Source organism: Myxocyprinus asiaticus, chromosome 37 (assembly GCF_019703515.2).
Source record: "Myxocyprinus asiaticus isolate MX2 ecotype Aquarium Trade chromosome 37, UBuf_Myxa_2, whole genome shotgun sequence".
Classification (NCBI taxonomy): domain Eukaryota; kingdom Metazoa; phylum Chordata; class Actinopteri; order Cypriniformes; family Catostomidae; genus Myxocyprinus; species Myxocyprinus asiaticus.
This window is the reverse complement of record NC_059380.1, coordinates 23,623,156-23,638,433: the sequence shown is the minus strand read 5'-3', so window position 1 is coordinate 23,638,433 and position 15,278 is coordinate 23,623,156. Positions and strand designations below refer to the sequence as shown.

Here is a 15,278-nt window from a genome sequence, read left to right as displayed (position 1 = left end):
ATTTCAAAGAGGTTCGTGGCAGTTGAAAGGCAATTTTATTGATGGTGATTGCTTAATATATTAACCTAACATGAACAAATCTCATTGGTCTATACAACCCATGCATTTAAAGCAAAGACGCTCTTATTATTGTGGTTTCTGTGTGTGATGAAAAATACCCAAATAAAAAAGGACAGTGTTACTTTTCTGTACGCTAGAGGACGCTAAACACAACACAGACTCAAGTGGCAGCAGGAACCTCCAGCTGAACCGGAAGAAGAGCTTCTCGCACACGTGAATTTAGACAGAAGCAACAGAAATGGACGTTACGGAGTTATCAACTTCAGAAAGTGTTTCTAAGATAAAGGGGAAGACGAAGAAGCTAAAACGGAAGATCAAATCCGACGAAGGTCCAGTGGAAGAGATTCATCCAGCAGACGATGAAGTAAAAGAGGAGAAGTCCGAGTCAGGAGGGTGTTTTCCTCCCACATTCAGCGTGTCTGAGATCAAAAACAAGCAACGCAGACATGAGATGTTCCTCAAACTCAAGCAGGAGAAAAGAAAGGTGACATCTTACTTACTGCCGTGCTGTCTCTCAGAAATTCACAATTTGAATTTGCATTCAGAACGAACATCACGTGCACGTTCGAATCGAACAAAAATAAGTGGGTTCGTCATGTTATTTGATTGGAATTGCTGTTCCAAATGCGCCAAAAAGGCGTCCAAATGTCTATGTAGGCAGCTCTCTGCCAGATGTAATGGATTTTCCATTGTAATTTATTGTCTGTTAATAAATGGTATTTTTATATTTCTTCTCAGCTGAAGCTGGAACTGAAAAAGAAAAGGAAAAAGGAGAGAGAAGCTCTTGGTGACAAGGTATGTTTTGATGCACTGTATTTCAAAGGCAGTGTTTCACCTGGTGTACTAGAGGTGGACAGATGTTTTTCTTTTCTTTTTTTATGACCGATGCCGATATCCAGAGAGTAGGGTGGCAGATATAATGCCGAAAGTCCTGTATCACACAATTGAAATAAAATCATAATATGTTATCAGAGATTTAAGAAACATGCTAAGTTGAAATACTGGCTTCTCCAAAATAAATGCTACAGCCAGTATATTCTATTTTGAAATGTCCTTTCCGGGCAGGAATTTCTGTTTGTGTTTTGGCCTGTGTGATCCCGCCCACTGCCCACTCACCAATAGTATTTCGACACCCCTAGTTGTCAGATTTGAAATAAGTTAGCAGGCAAACACAGCACACTGCAGCCATGGAAGCCAGCAATACATCTAGCTAACATTGACAGAGTTATAAAAAAAAATCCACATTAGCCAGTTTATAATTAGCAAACAATAAAAACATTGCAAAGGTATACATTAGCTAATCAACTTACAGTGTAAGGCTTGTCGCTTGCCATTGTCAGTTTGCTCATTCCTGTTGCGTGTCCTCAACCTGGCAACCAGCGTGAGCTTCCAGTCTGGTGAGGAGGGGGCGGGGAGACAGCTCTCCAAGATTTTGAATTTGGACTGCAGTACCCATTTTAAACACTTGATGTTAATGTTACATGTTGCTCCTTTAATATAATAGCAATTAATACACAAGGGCGTAGGTTTGGTTTGAAAGTTTGTAGGGACATATTGCAAGGATAATATTCAAAATTTTTGTATTAAGAAAATTAGGGAAAGTCAGCCTGGTAATACAGGCAAAATAGCATTATTACTTTATATAACAAGTCTAATTTTTTATTTCCCTGCACCACCGTATTCATTATTAGCCTTTTTTAAAGAATTTGTAAAGAAGAAACAAATTTAGAACTGACCACTAGGGCTCTACGGATAAGAGGAATAATGAGACAGCGATATGCGACACAATAAACATAAGATTAAAATCTTATGTTAAATGGTATCTTTTTCAAGAAGATTTACCATGAGAAAATGATATCCAAGGGACATGAAGTGACATTCTGTAAAATGTATTATCCAGCATTAAACAAATGGAAATCTAAACAAAGTGTATAGGGTCAGTTAACAATTTACATGTGCAAAATTATATCACAAAATAAAAATAAAACATTTTAATTGTGGATTGATTTTGTATGTGTCAGGTTGGCAAATGACAAAAGCAACCAGGTAAGTATACGGTGCAAAAGTAATTTATTCAGTACAACACTGTAATGAAAAAGTCAATAATCAGAATCAGCTTTATTGCCAAGTATGCTTACACATACAAGGAATTTGTCTTGGTGACAGGAGCTTCCAGTGTACAACAATACAAAAACAGCAGCAAGACATAGATAAAAATAAAAAATTATTATACACATACGTACATACACACACACATACATACATACATACACATACGCAGTGCAAATCTAATAAAAATCTGTTATGTACAGTGCAAAATACAAATCTGTTATGTACAGTGCAAATGTTTTTTTGTTTTTTTTTTCAGAGGAATGAAATGGCAGAAGAGATTGGATGTGTTGGATAAATAAATAAAAAAGACTGAACTGTGTTTTGCACATAGTTATTGCTCAATAGGGCAATTTATCTGTTCATGAGATGGATAGCCTGAGGGAAAAACCAGTACCTGTGTCAGCCAGTTGTTGGTCCACCACAGGGTTGGGGGTAGGAGTCCTGTAATTTGTGATTTGTTTCATGCCACTCCATAGTGATGCAGGGTTGTTAGCTGAAAACTTGTTTTTCAGCTTCTCAGAGTATCTTCTTTTAGCCACTCTGATTTCCTTGTTTAGTGTGTTCCTGGCCTGATTGTACAAGACTTTATCCCCACCCCTGTAAGCATCCTCTTTGGCCTGACGAAGCTGCCTGAGCTCTGCTGTAAACCATGGTTTGTCTTTGTTGAACTTTAGTCCTAGTAGGAATGCAAATATCCTCACAGAAACTGATATATGATGTAACAGTATCTGTGAGCTCATCCAGATTGGTGTCTGCAGCCTCAAAAACACTCCAATCCATGCAATCAAAGCAGGCTTGTAGTTCCCGCTCTGCTTCATTGGTCCATCTCTTTACAGTCCTTACAACTGGCTTGGTTGATTTTAATTTCTGCCTGTAGGTTGGAAGAAGATGAACCAGACAGTGATCAGAGAGTCCCAAAGCTGCTCTAGGGACAGAGCGATATGCATCCTTTATTGTTGTGTAGCAGTGATCCAGTATGTTCCTGTCTCTGGTGGGGCATGTAATGTGCTGTTTGTATTTGGGCAGTTCACATGTGAGATTTGCTTTGTTAAAATCCCCAAGAATAATAATAAATGAGTCCGGGTATTGTTGTTCCGTGTCTGTGATTTGATCAGTCAGCTGTGGCAGCGCTGTTCACACACGCGTTTGGCGCAATATACGCACTCACCAGAATAAACGAGGAAAACTCCCGCGGCGAGTAGAACGGCTTCCAGTTAATAAAGAGCGCTTCCAAATTAGGACAGCACATCCTCTTTAACGTTGTTACATCTGTACACCAACTTTCATTGATATAAAAGCATGTTCCACCGCTCTCGTTTTCCCTGTTAACTCCGCAATGCGATCCACTCTGAACAGCTGAAAGCCCGGCAGATGTAACGCGCTGTCCGGAATGGCTTCACTCAGCCAGGTTTCTGTGAAGCACAAGGCAGCAGAGTTTGAAAAGTCCTTGTTTGTACGGGTGAGGAGATGTAGTTTGTCCGTTTTGTTAGGAAGAATGCGGAGATTCACTAGATGAATGCTCGGCAGCGCTGTTTGAAAGCCGTGCCGACGGAGCCTGACCAGCACTCCTGCTCGTCTCCCTCGCCTGCATCTCATAGCGCGTTTAAACAACACAGCTGCGCCTCCGACTAAAATGTCCAGCAAAACGTCTGATTATTCAAAAACCGGGAAAAGGTTGTCTGGTATATGCTGCCAAATGTTCAGCAATTCGTCCCTGGTAAAACTGACTGGAAAAATATTACTAAACACAGGACAAACAAACAAAAACAACAAAAGAACTGAAGAGCTACACACCGAGGCGGCCATCCGCAGCACCATCTTGATGATTTTTTTAATAAATGGATAATGAGTATTTACATAATATACAAAAGAGAGAAAAAGCATATATATATATATATATATATATATATATATATATATATATAATATTTACAACTTGGGCTTTATACTAATAAGTAAGCCAGAGGGAAAAGGGACATGTGTGGAGTGAAAGAATCAAAACAAAACAGTTCTAACTCTCATATTTAACCATCTAATCTCATTAATCTGTTAGTTCAAACAAAAACCACGATAAAGTCTATTTAAAGAAATAAAACAGTCTTCAATGTGGGAAACGGCAATATCTAAACTACTCTACCTGATTCAAAACATCAAAAGTACAGTGGTTGGCACTCACTCCTTACCTAGGGTGTTTAATACAGATATAACAGTCTACATGTTGCACAGTGTATGTCACGTGACATCTTACCTGTCCACTTTTCCACTCTTGTTACAAGAGCAACAGGTCATAGAAATAACGCCACCGAAAGTCACAACAAATGGGTAACAAGTGACTAAGTAAATCACTACACAATTGGACATGCAGAGTCACAATGAACAAATAACAATACACAAAACAGGGAGTTAACAGGCAAAGTTGTAATCAAACCAAAAGGCTACAACACATGAATTCAACCGGCTTTTAAAAGGTAGGAAGCGCCATCCATTGGTGGAGAGAGAGATGACGTCATCAGGGTAGTGAAGATTGGCAGCTCAGAGAACCAATAATGGCAATCTAATAAGAGACTGTGAAAGAGAGGGAAACGGAGAGGGGAAAAAAACAAGCTGATTTTATCGGCCTCAGTGATATATTGGTCAACCAATACCTGGTACCAACATCTGTCTATGGAGATCTGATCACACGTGGTCAACTATGAGCCAAGACACATTATTTACACCAGGTATTTGCATTTTCCAGTGACCACTTTGATTATTTGATTTTGTCAAAGGGAGGGTCTGATTTTTTTTTTTTTTTTTTTTTACTGCATACATTACTTACTACATCATTGTATTGTTGCATGTTTATGAACTACAAAGAAGAAAAAGCATGTGAAGTCGACACCCTTTCCTTCTCAAATATACCTAAATTTTAATCTCAGCACGAACAATGTCTTAAGCGGAACACTAATTTATTTAAGTTGAGTGCAATATCAACTTATTTAATTGTATTAATTCAGGAGAAAAATGTATCAATAGCAAATTCATACTGCATACGGTATATTCGATGACTTACTGTGTATGGGTTTTTCCAATTTTTTTTTTTTAGTTGGACAGATATATTCTTTGATCAGTCCTGCTCCCAACTCATTCCAATGGTCAAGTCAGTGTTATTGTCTCTCTTTAGACAGGTTGCTCCAAACAAACAGAGGAATTTTCATAGCGCAACCTAGACACAGTGTTTACAGATTTACAGAAAATTAACCTATGAATGGTTTACTTTTAGTTGTCTCTGGATATTAAGCAGAGATAAGAGAAGAAAGTATTTTGACACTGAAAAAGTTACACACTTCAGCTTTAAAGGCTTGTTTTTGTGTGGTGGTTGGTTAAATGACAGGTAAGTAGGTGGTCCCTCTCTGTTGTTCGGGATGCATCAGCATTTACATTACAAATGCAACGCCTTTGCATGCGTTTCTTACTGGTTTGAGTGATCGGATCACAAAGTGTTTTGGACCCCATTTACACCCGTATTTATTTACTATTAGCACTTGTGATCGGATCGCCCAAAACATATGTTAATACCAGATGAAAACAGGGTAAAAATGTGTATAATCGAACTGGCTTTCAAATCTCTTAACCGTCTGGCTATATAAATCAGTGACATTCAGTGATCATTTGTCTTTGTTTTTTGTTTTGTTTTTTCATGAATTAATTGGTGTTTCCATATATTGTCTTTTCAGGCACCACCTAAAGAAGTTCCCAAGACTATAGAAAACCAGAGAATATATGATGAAACTACAGTCAACCCAGAGGATGAGGAGGTGATGTGTGATTAATGAACCCTACTCCACCCTCTTACTTTGAGCCCTTAAAACTAACCTGGAGCTAATTTATTTTTATCTAGGTGGCTTTTGATGAAGGAACTGATGAGTTCTCAGCTTACTTCAATCGATTGACGAATCCCAAAGTTCTTATTACCACTTCAGACAGGCCAAGAGGAGTGAGTTTACTGCGATTTAAAAAAAAAAAAAAAATTCTTTATACAGTATTAATCGAGCGATGCATATACACCGATCAGCCACAACATTAAAACCACCTGCCTAATATTGTGTAGCTCTCCCTCTTGCTGCCAAAACAGCATCAACCCGCATCTCAGAATAGCATTCTGAGATGCTATTCTTCTCACCACAGTTGTACAGAGTGGTGTTCTGAGTTACCGTAGACTTTGTCAGTTCGAACCAGTCTGGCCATTCTCTGTTGGCCTCACTTATCAACAAGGCGTTTCCGTCCACAGAACTGCCACTCACTGGATGTTTTTTATTTTTGGCACCATTCAGAGTAAATTCTAGAGACTGTTGTGCATAAAAATCCCAGAAGATCAGCCATTACAGAAATACTCAAAACAGCCCATCTAGCACCAAAAATCATGCCACGGTCCAAATCACTGAGATCACATTCTGACGGTTGATGTGCACATTAACTGAAGCTCCTGACCCGTATCTGCATGATTTTATGTGCTGCACTGCTGCCACACGATTGGCTGATTATATAATCTCATGGATGATTGTTGGTGCCAGACGGGCTGGTTTGAGTATTTCTGTAACTGCTGATCTCCTGGGATTTTCACACACAACAGTCTGTAGAATTTACTCTGAATGCTGCCAAAAATAAAAAACATCCAGTGAGCGGCAGTTCTGTGGACGGAAATGCCTTGTTGATGAGAGAGGTCAACAGAGAATGGTCAGACTGGTTCGAACTGACAAAGTCTACGGGAACTCAAATAACCGCTCTGTACAATTGTGGTGAGAAGAATATAATCTCAGAATGCCATTCTGAGATGCGGGTTGGCGCTGTTTTGGCGGCACGAGGGGGACCTACACAATATAAGGCAGTTGGTTTTAATGTTGTGGCTGATCGCTGTATGCTTCAAGTTCAAGTTTCAAGTTCAAAATTGTTTATAGTATTGTCTGTGTTTTTAGAGAACTGTGAGGTTTTGTGAGCAGCTAGCGACAGTAATCCCACACGCACATGTGTACTACAGAAGAGGTCTGGCATTGAAGAGAGTCATTCCTCAATGTGTAGCACGAGGCTTTACTTACATAATCGTGATTAATGAGGACAGAAAGGTGCCAAGTATCCTTTACTCTGACTTCAGTATGTTGCTACTTTAAATAATATCTGTGAGATCTCATTGTCTTGAATGATGAGCTGAAATGTTTATAGAATCTTGTATGTAGGAGTTTCCTTCACTTAAAATATCACAGACGGTTTGATTCTCTGTCACCTTCCTGACGGACCGACTGCACATTTCAAAGTCAGCAGTGTTCGGCTTCGCAAAGAGATGAAGGTTAGTGAAGTGTTCTTACAGGTGAGAGAAAAACCATTTTTCCTCAAACAAGGTTGGGCAGTACTCACAATATAAGTATTCAATTAATGTGTTGGAATTTGAATTGTAATGACAAGAAAAGGAATTTATCGAATGCAATTCAAATAAATTAAAGTCATAGCAGTGAAACTGAATTAGTCCTAAGACAGGATTTAAAAAAAAACATAATTACATAGTTCATTTTGACAAATTGCATATTAATTCCACAATATGATTTACTTTTGCCATTCAGCACCAAAAAATGTCCATCACATTGTTTTCAGATAATTTCTTGGCTCCGTTTTAAAGACTTTGGGGTAAATTAGAACAATGCAGTGAAGTCTGTGTTAAAGGAATAGTTCACTCATCATTTTCTAACCCTCAGGCCATCCCAAATGTGTGACTTTTTTCTGCTGAACACAGAAATTTTTAGAAGAATATTTCAGCTCTGTAGGTCCTCACAATGCAAGTGAACGGGTAACAAAATTTTGGAGCTCCAAAAAGCACATAAAGGCAGCATAAAAGTAATTTATAAGACTCCAGTGGTTAAATACATATCTTCAGAAGCAATATCATAGGTGTAGGTGAGAAACAGATTAATATTTAAGTCCCTTTTTTACTATGAAATCTCCTTGATATGCATGAAGAAAGTGAATCACCAAAAAGAAAAGAAGAAACTGAAAGTGGAGATTTACAGTAAAAAAGGACTTAAATATTGATCTGTTTCTCTCCCACACTTATATTGCTTCTGAAGTTATGTATTTAACCAATGGAGTCATATTGGATTACTTTTATGCTGCATTTGTATTTTTTTTGAGCTTCAAAGTTTTTATACCTATTTGCATCATGAGGACCTACAAAGCTGAGATATTCTGAAAATCTTTGTTTGTTTTCAGAAGAAGAACGAAAGTCATACACATCTGGGATGGCATGAGGGTGAGTAAATGAGAGATTTTTCATTTTTGGGTGAACTATCCCTTTAAACAAATTTCTATATGTGGCATTTCAAACATTATTTAAAACATCTTATGTTTCTGGAAATACCCACTATGTTGCGTGTATGATACCATGTTTGTTAGTAATTCATACTGAAAAATGAAATGTACTTTAAAAAAAAAACATGGTACAGCAGTTACATGTAGATAAATCTTTTAATTTAGTTGAAATAGTTTAAAATCAAATTTGAATTACACTTATGCGTCCTGTTTGCTACCTTAATTCTAAAGGGTGCACAACTCTTAACTTTAAGTGATTTTCTTCATTATTATTTAGAGAAGAGGTAAGGACCCAACAGAACACGTTCCAGAAGTCATCCTCAATAACTTCACTACTAGACTTGGTCACACCATCGGTCGGCTGTTTGCCGCTCTGTTTCCTCATGATCCACAGTTCGTTGGCCGTCAGGTCGCCACATTTCACAATCAGAGAGACTTCATCTTTTTCAGGTTTCACAGGTAACACTTCTCTCATTTAAAATGTATGGACCCATTGCTTCAAATCAATGAAATCTTATTTGCAAACAGTCATATATGGATAAAAATTTAGAAAAATAAAAATACACCGAAGATGTCTTGGTGGAGAGATTTATGATACTCATCAAATTTGTGCTGTCACAATATGCATTTTATTTTTAATTCACATGCCTGTCACAATTAATACATTTTATTGTGCACGTTGAATTCCAATCACATATTGTCATTGAAATACAGGACTTCTAAGGGCATGTAGAAATGTCATACACATTTCATTTCTTGCTTTCCACTGCAGTGCATTATGTGAGTGCTCCAAACAAACTTATTTTTAAGTCTGCAGTGTGTTCAGTGCTCTTTTAATGTGTATTGTAAATGCAAAACAAAATTCCAGGTTCACTTTTTTTCACTTTTGCGTAACCATAGAATATGACACGAGGTTTCTCCATGTTTGGAAGGGGATATTAAAAAGAAAGTATATTAAAACATTGTCAACAACTACATGCAAAAACTCAGAGGTCTTCAAGCCAAATTAGGCTTTAACCGTACTGACTTAAAGTACTTGAATTTAAGAAATTATCACAGAAATATATTACCATTGCATCAATATATATTTCTATACATATTGTATGGAAATATTATAATATTATTATTTAGGTTGGGAGGGTTCCAAACTAGAGGTCGACCGATTTTACCGATAACTATGTTGGGCAGTACCTGCCAATAACCGATTAATCAACTGATAGTTTTTAAAATTGATACTGAATGAAAAAAATAACACTCAAAGTAAAATAGTGCTGAACTTTATTACAAAAAAAAAAAAAAAAACAGTACTGACTGAACCATGAAAATGTATTGTACTTTTTTAAATTAAATATATAAATATTAATATATATGAACTAATATTCAAATTTAAAAGTCAGCTGATTTTTAAATTGACGTCGTTTCCTTGGTCCACAAGAGGGTGAAATAATTACATAAACCATTCCGCACCATTATATTATTGTATTGAACATTCCTATCCTGGCTGTTAAAAAAAGAGCATTTCGTTTTCAACTAATGTGCATAAAATAAATAAAATTTGAGTCGGTCTTCTGGGTTCCTTTGAGTCGGTCCATATTCTCAAATGTTAAGTCAAAAGTAAAATGAGGGGGGAAAACGCTTCAATAGACAGTTCACATGGTGTTACATTTGCACTGATTCCTGCTACTCCAGACTCAAGCTTCATAATAACAGTGAAATATATATATATATATAAATTTAAAAAAATTTTTTTTGAGTACAGTAGCAGTATTCACAGATAGCGTGGTATTTGGCTGAACTCGGTGGTGAAGCGACTCAGACTATGAGTCTAGGCCAGGGGCTGTTCAAACAGACGGAACACAACAGACTGGAACCGAACGTGAGGATCTTGAGACACATTTCCTGAAACATCTTTCCTGACAAAGCATTTAAACAACTCCTTGCTTAATCTGAGAAACACTTATAAGAGAGCAAGACGCAACGGCCAAAGACCTCCACCAACTGTAAAGGGCTGTTCACACTGAACGCATTTGCAACAAATCCATTTGTATTTCTATGTAAACGCGCTAGACGAATGTCCTTGTTTCCATTTGTTTTTGTTTATTCAGCGTCTCATGCAGGAGCACTATTTTTTAGATGATGTGTCTAATTAAAAAGAACTTTAAAAGCATATTGAGACACCTTCTGTTAAACTGTATTTGTTACGCTGTGTCTAGCCTTTTTTAGCGCAAGAATGTGATCAATCGGAAGTCATCGTATTACAGTGAGGATAATAAAATTGAATTGAAATCGGATGCGTTTCTGATTTGTTTATACGTTTCTCTCGGCTGCATGAAGATATTAATTTGCTTTCTCACATCACTAGCTTTAAATATGCAACTTAGCTGGATAACAAATGCATAAACGTGACCAGCTGGATATAAACTAATGCACATAGATGGTAATAGATGGTAACAATCGTGAGAATTAAACATTTGGGTAGGACTTGCGTGTATTTTTGTCACATTGTTCTAACCGCTTGAGGTTAGCTTTAATGTTAGCGTCCTCTCAGCCTTGTCTGCAAACATACTGCTGTTCTCTACTAATGCAGCATCTAGTCAACAAATTAATTACTTTATAATGATATGACAACATGTACTGTACACATACCTTTTCATTGCTGATATTTTAAATCCGCTTCTGAAGTGTTCCGCTCCATGCAGAGTGTAGTCTCACGTGTCAAAACAAACACCACAATGCATCAGTGAAGTGATAGATTTTATTTCGCCTCTAGAGGCCGCTCTCATTCTGTATAACGACAGCGGATCCTTCCCAGCCGCTCCAGCACCGGACACAATGGGGGAAAAACTATCAGTGTGGAATTTTGTCGATAACCGATAGTTCCAGAAATCTGTTATCGGTGTCGATTAATCGGCAAATCCGATATATCGGTCAATCTCTGTTCCAAACAACACTGTGTAAATGAAGAGATTCCAAAAAGAGGTTCCAAGTTTTGTAAACAATTGTAAACACATTACATTTTAAGGTGTGTGTATAGATATAATAATTGACATGAAACATATTTGTTCAATGCTATTGTTTGTATAAAAACTAATCATCAGCAAAAAACAAAAAAAAATTACAATCTTGACAGCTCTAGATGTTGCTCTGCAAGTCATTATTGATCATAGACTGTAAATAAAAGCATGTGAATGTATTCTAATATTAAACTTCTCAAAATAGAGGGAAACAAAAGTATTTTGATGCTAAAACAAGGAATTGAGGGCAACGGGGGAATGCAACATGTTTGCATAAAATAGAACTGGGGTTACTTAAGTACTACATAAAACAACTAGAGATGTTTTTGAAATATGATCCCTTGTGTTGTCATTGGTCTTCGTGAAGAAATGTAACACATTTTCAAGCAAGCAATGCTTAATTTTATCAAACTGGTGTTTGAAATGGACAGCTGAAGAACTGCTGTTTCTACAGGAAATAATCAACTCATTTTGTGCAATACACAGGTACATCTTCAAGAATGAAAAGAGAGTAGGAATCCAAGAGCTAGGACCCCGCTTTACTCTTAAACTTCGCTCCTTACAGAAAGGAACCTTTGACTCCAAATTTGGGGAATATGAATGGGTTCACAAGGTTAGTCCTATCTCTGAAATCTTTAGAGTTTTAATGTGCTGTTAAATGTCAGTCATTTTTACTATGTGTAGGTCACACTTCATTAACTGTTGCTTGATATGTTTCAGCGTCATGAGATGGACTCCAGTAGAAGAAAATTCCATATTTAAGAGACATCCTGGAAAAATAGGACAACTGCTCTTTAATGTCTAATAAACATTTAATAATATCTTTTTCATTTTATTGATTAAGTGTTAATGGAATACATGCTTTGAATTTGCTGTATTATATTTTCTTGTACTTTATTATTAAGAATACCTTTGTGAAATATGACTTGAAATAGAGATTCGTTTTGCCTCCAGGCATGAAAAATGTATCAATTCAATAGATTTTTTTCCCCTCCTTACAACTTAAGCCTTCATTCACTTTTTGGGGGGAAAAAAGTTGGTATATTTCAATTGTGCACCTTTAACTTTAAAACCATCTGGCTTTTATTTTGACATTCTAAACTCTCCAGGAAGTCCAGTATGTGTCTGTTTGTAGGCAAGTTCACAGTAGTTCAATTCGCTTCTTATTCAAATTCTGGTAAAATGCACCTCCGGTGCCGTTCTAAATGCATATTATAAGTGAATCGAACTATTGAGCATCTACATGTGAGATGTTGTTCTCGAGTAGCGCTCAAATATTGCGCACTGCTGTGAAGGCTAAAATTAGCTGCAAGTGTGTGTGTAAACAGAGCAGCGCCATTCACAGACGTGCTGGAACTGTGCGTGCATTTTATACATTTACTTTTTAAACACAGCCTTTTGTGATTCACAGAGCTATCGCACGTCTTCAAATGGCTTTGAATAAAATGCACGAGTCATATGAACTACTTCAATGGTGTTTTTATGGTTCTTTTATGTCATTTTTGGAGCTTGACAGTAACTAACATGACTAACAGTATCGGATTTGGATCGGGCTCGTCGGACCGATACCCGATCCATCTAAAAACGTCTGTATCGGATCGGTGCATCCCTAATAGTAGTTGGAGCTACCGAGATGTCTCCCCAAAATGGCTGCCCGCAACCACTGTAACAGCCAATAGGAGGCCTGCAATAACCAATTATAATTGGTTAACTGGTCACTTATTTTTATTTAGCATATTTTGTCCTGTGCCCAAATTGAAGGCTACAAATATGGAAATGTATGCTACGCATTGTGTTCAAATAAATTTCGTTGTAAATTGCATGTTGTTTTTCACATTATAAAAAAAAAATGTTTTTATGTTCTCTTAAAGTATTACTTGCTTTACATATAGGCTTTTAATTCAACAGTTAAAATTAAAAGTACATTTATGTTTTTCAGAGCAAATGTCTTCGTCAAAATAGTTGCAGTCCTTTTTTCTGTACGTTGCACTCCTTTTGCTCGACCTGCAACATAATTTGTGTGAAAAGAAATAATAGAAGTTTGTTTTGAATACAATATTTTTATTTTTTAAAGTGGCGAGGGAGCCTTTTACCCCACACCTGGGGTAAAAGGCTCCATCACTTAGGGGTAAAAGGCCCCCAGGGCGGTTATATTGATATAGCGGGCAATAGTTATAGGGCACAATTTGGCAAAAAACTTTTAGCCCCTGCAACAGGGGGCTTTTTACCCCAAATACTATCCTTTCCTTTATTGGACAGTTATTGATTTTTTTTATAATCATCTTGAACATAATTGAAAATGACAAGTATTTTGTCTCAAAATATATGTGATAATTTCTAGGATAATCATTAGCTACTTTAATGTGCAACTTTTTAAAAAAAGTATTAAATATTAGATGAAATGACCTCAAAATCAATCTTTAGATATTATGCGCAATGATCTCATGGATCAGGAATATTTTGCAGTCCATAGTGACAAACAGATGTTTGGGAAAGTGCTTTCATAAAGCTAGTTTTTGATGCCATTTAGTGTTTTGGAGAAAATAAAATCAAAGGAGCCTTTTACCCCTTGGAGCCTTTAGCCCCATACCCTACACTCTGTGGAGCATTTAAACCTTTATGGAGCATTTTTACTTTTTATGTTTTTTTGTTGTTGTTGTTTTGTTTTAATAAAGTCTTAACCAGATAATTGCCTTTATCGCTGATGTGGATGTAAATGTGGTCAACTTTAAGAGACGGGCAAAGGACCTCCACTGTGAGATCATCACTTCAGGTCAGAAATTTAACACCGCTCAGGTTGGTTAATAAGTGAATACATGGGATTTCTTTGTGTGAATCGTGTGAGAAATTAACAAAGACATATTAATGAGTGGAAAATGTAGTACCTTAATAGGCTCCAGACATGCACAATAAATGGAGATCACAGACGAAGTCGAGACCGTGAGCATCTGATTTGAAATCACAATGATTAATTACTTTCTCAGTCAGTTAATTCTAAACATGATTCAGCATCACCACAGTGGATAAAGAAACTGTAACAGAGCCAATGAGCCTGGATCACTACAAAACGGCACGGTTACGCAATGAGAACTGTTCGGCCCGATGGTGGAAAAGCAGCTTTTGTTCAAACAAAACGAGTGATTGCAGTATGCTTATTAATATGTTTGATCTGTATTCCTAGGATAAGAGACTATACATTTGAAATGTGTACATTTGTATATTAAGTTAATTAAAAATAGCAAGCTAGCAAGAAGTAAAAACTCCAGCTGTGATTTCATGTGGTCTTTAGCATAGTTATACATACGTAGATGCCTCATTCGGCTGGTTCTGATAAGTCAACCGTGGCGCCATCTTGGAAGCCTCAGACCTCTGCCTAAACTGCTTTTGTGTGAAAACAGTTAATTTAATAAAATTACAGTATGTTAATTTTCAGTATGTTTGCCATGATGCATTCATCTGAAGAGGACTTTATTTGCAGTTAAAACTGTTTTAGATGTGTAGTCATGAATTTTTATATAATTAAGCAATATCACATGAGCAAGAGTGCGATATGGCCCTATATCAGCACTGCTGTGATTCGGCCACAGGCACGAGTAGGTAATCACATCAGTGCTGATTTAGGGCCATATAGCACGATTGCGAGTGTGATATTGCTTATATACAACAGTTAATACGAGTGATCACAGAGCGCTGTTGAATATAAACACTGAGTGAGGCTGACTCACTTCACGTCACCAACTGACCAAAATTTTTATT

General features: G+C 37.0%; 1 protein-coding gene across 1 annotated transcript; it reads left to right on the top strand.

Annotated features, from left to right (window-relative positions):
* Positions 1 to 231: 231 nt before the first annotated feature.
* On the top strand, positions 232 to 13,380 carry rpf1 (ribosome production factor 1 homolog). Its single transcript, XM_051676003.1, has 9 exons — positions 232 to 544; positions 799 to 855; positions 5,889 to 5,969; positions 6,053 to 6,148; positions 7,128 to 7,281; positions 7,413 to 7,495; positions 8,786 to 8,967; positions 12,009 to 12,135; positions 12,243 to 13,380. Exons 1-9 carry the CDS (start codon positions 299 to 301, stop codon positions 12,282 to 12,284), a joined length of 1,068 nt encoding a protein of 355 aa, XP_051531963.1. The 5' UTR covers positions 232 to 298; the 3' UTR covers positions 12,285 to 13,380.
* The last annotated feature ends 1,898 nt before the right edge of the window (positions 13,381 to 15,278 follow it).

Coding starts and splice junctions, on each gene's coding strand:
- rpf1 (XM_051676003.1), top strand. CDS start 299: ATGGACGTTACGGAGTTATCAACTTCAGAAAGTGTTTCTAAGATAAAG. Junction 856..5,888: donor GAGAAGCTCTTGGTGACAAG/GTATGTTTTGAT, acceptor TTGTCTTTTCAG/GCACCACCTAAAGAAGTTCC. Junction 8,968..12,008: donor ATCTTTTTCAGGTTTCACAG/GTAACACTTCTC, acceptor TGCAATACACAG/GTACATCTTCAAGAATGAAA.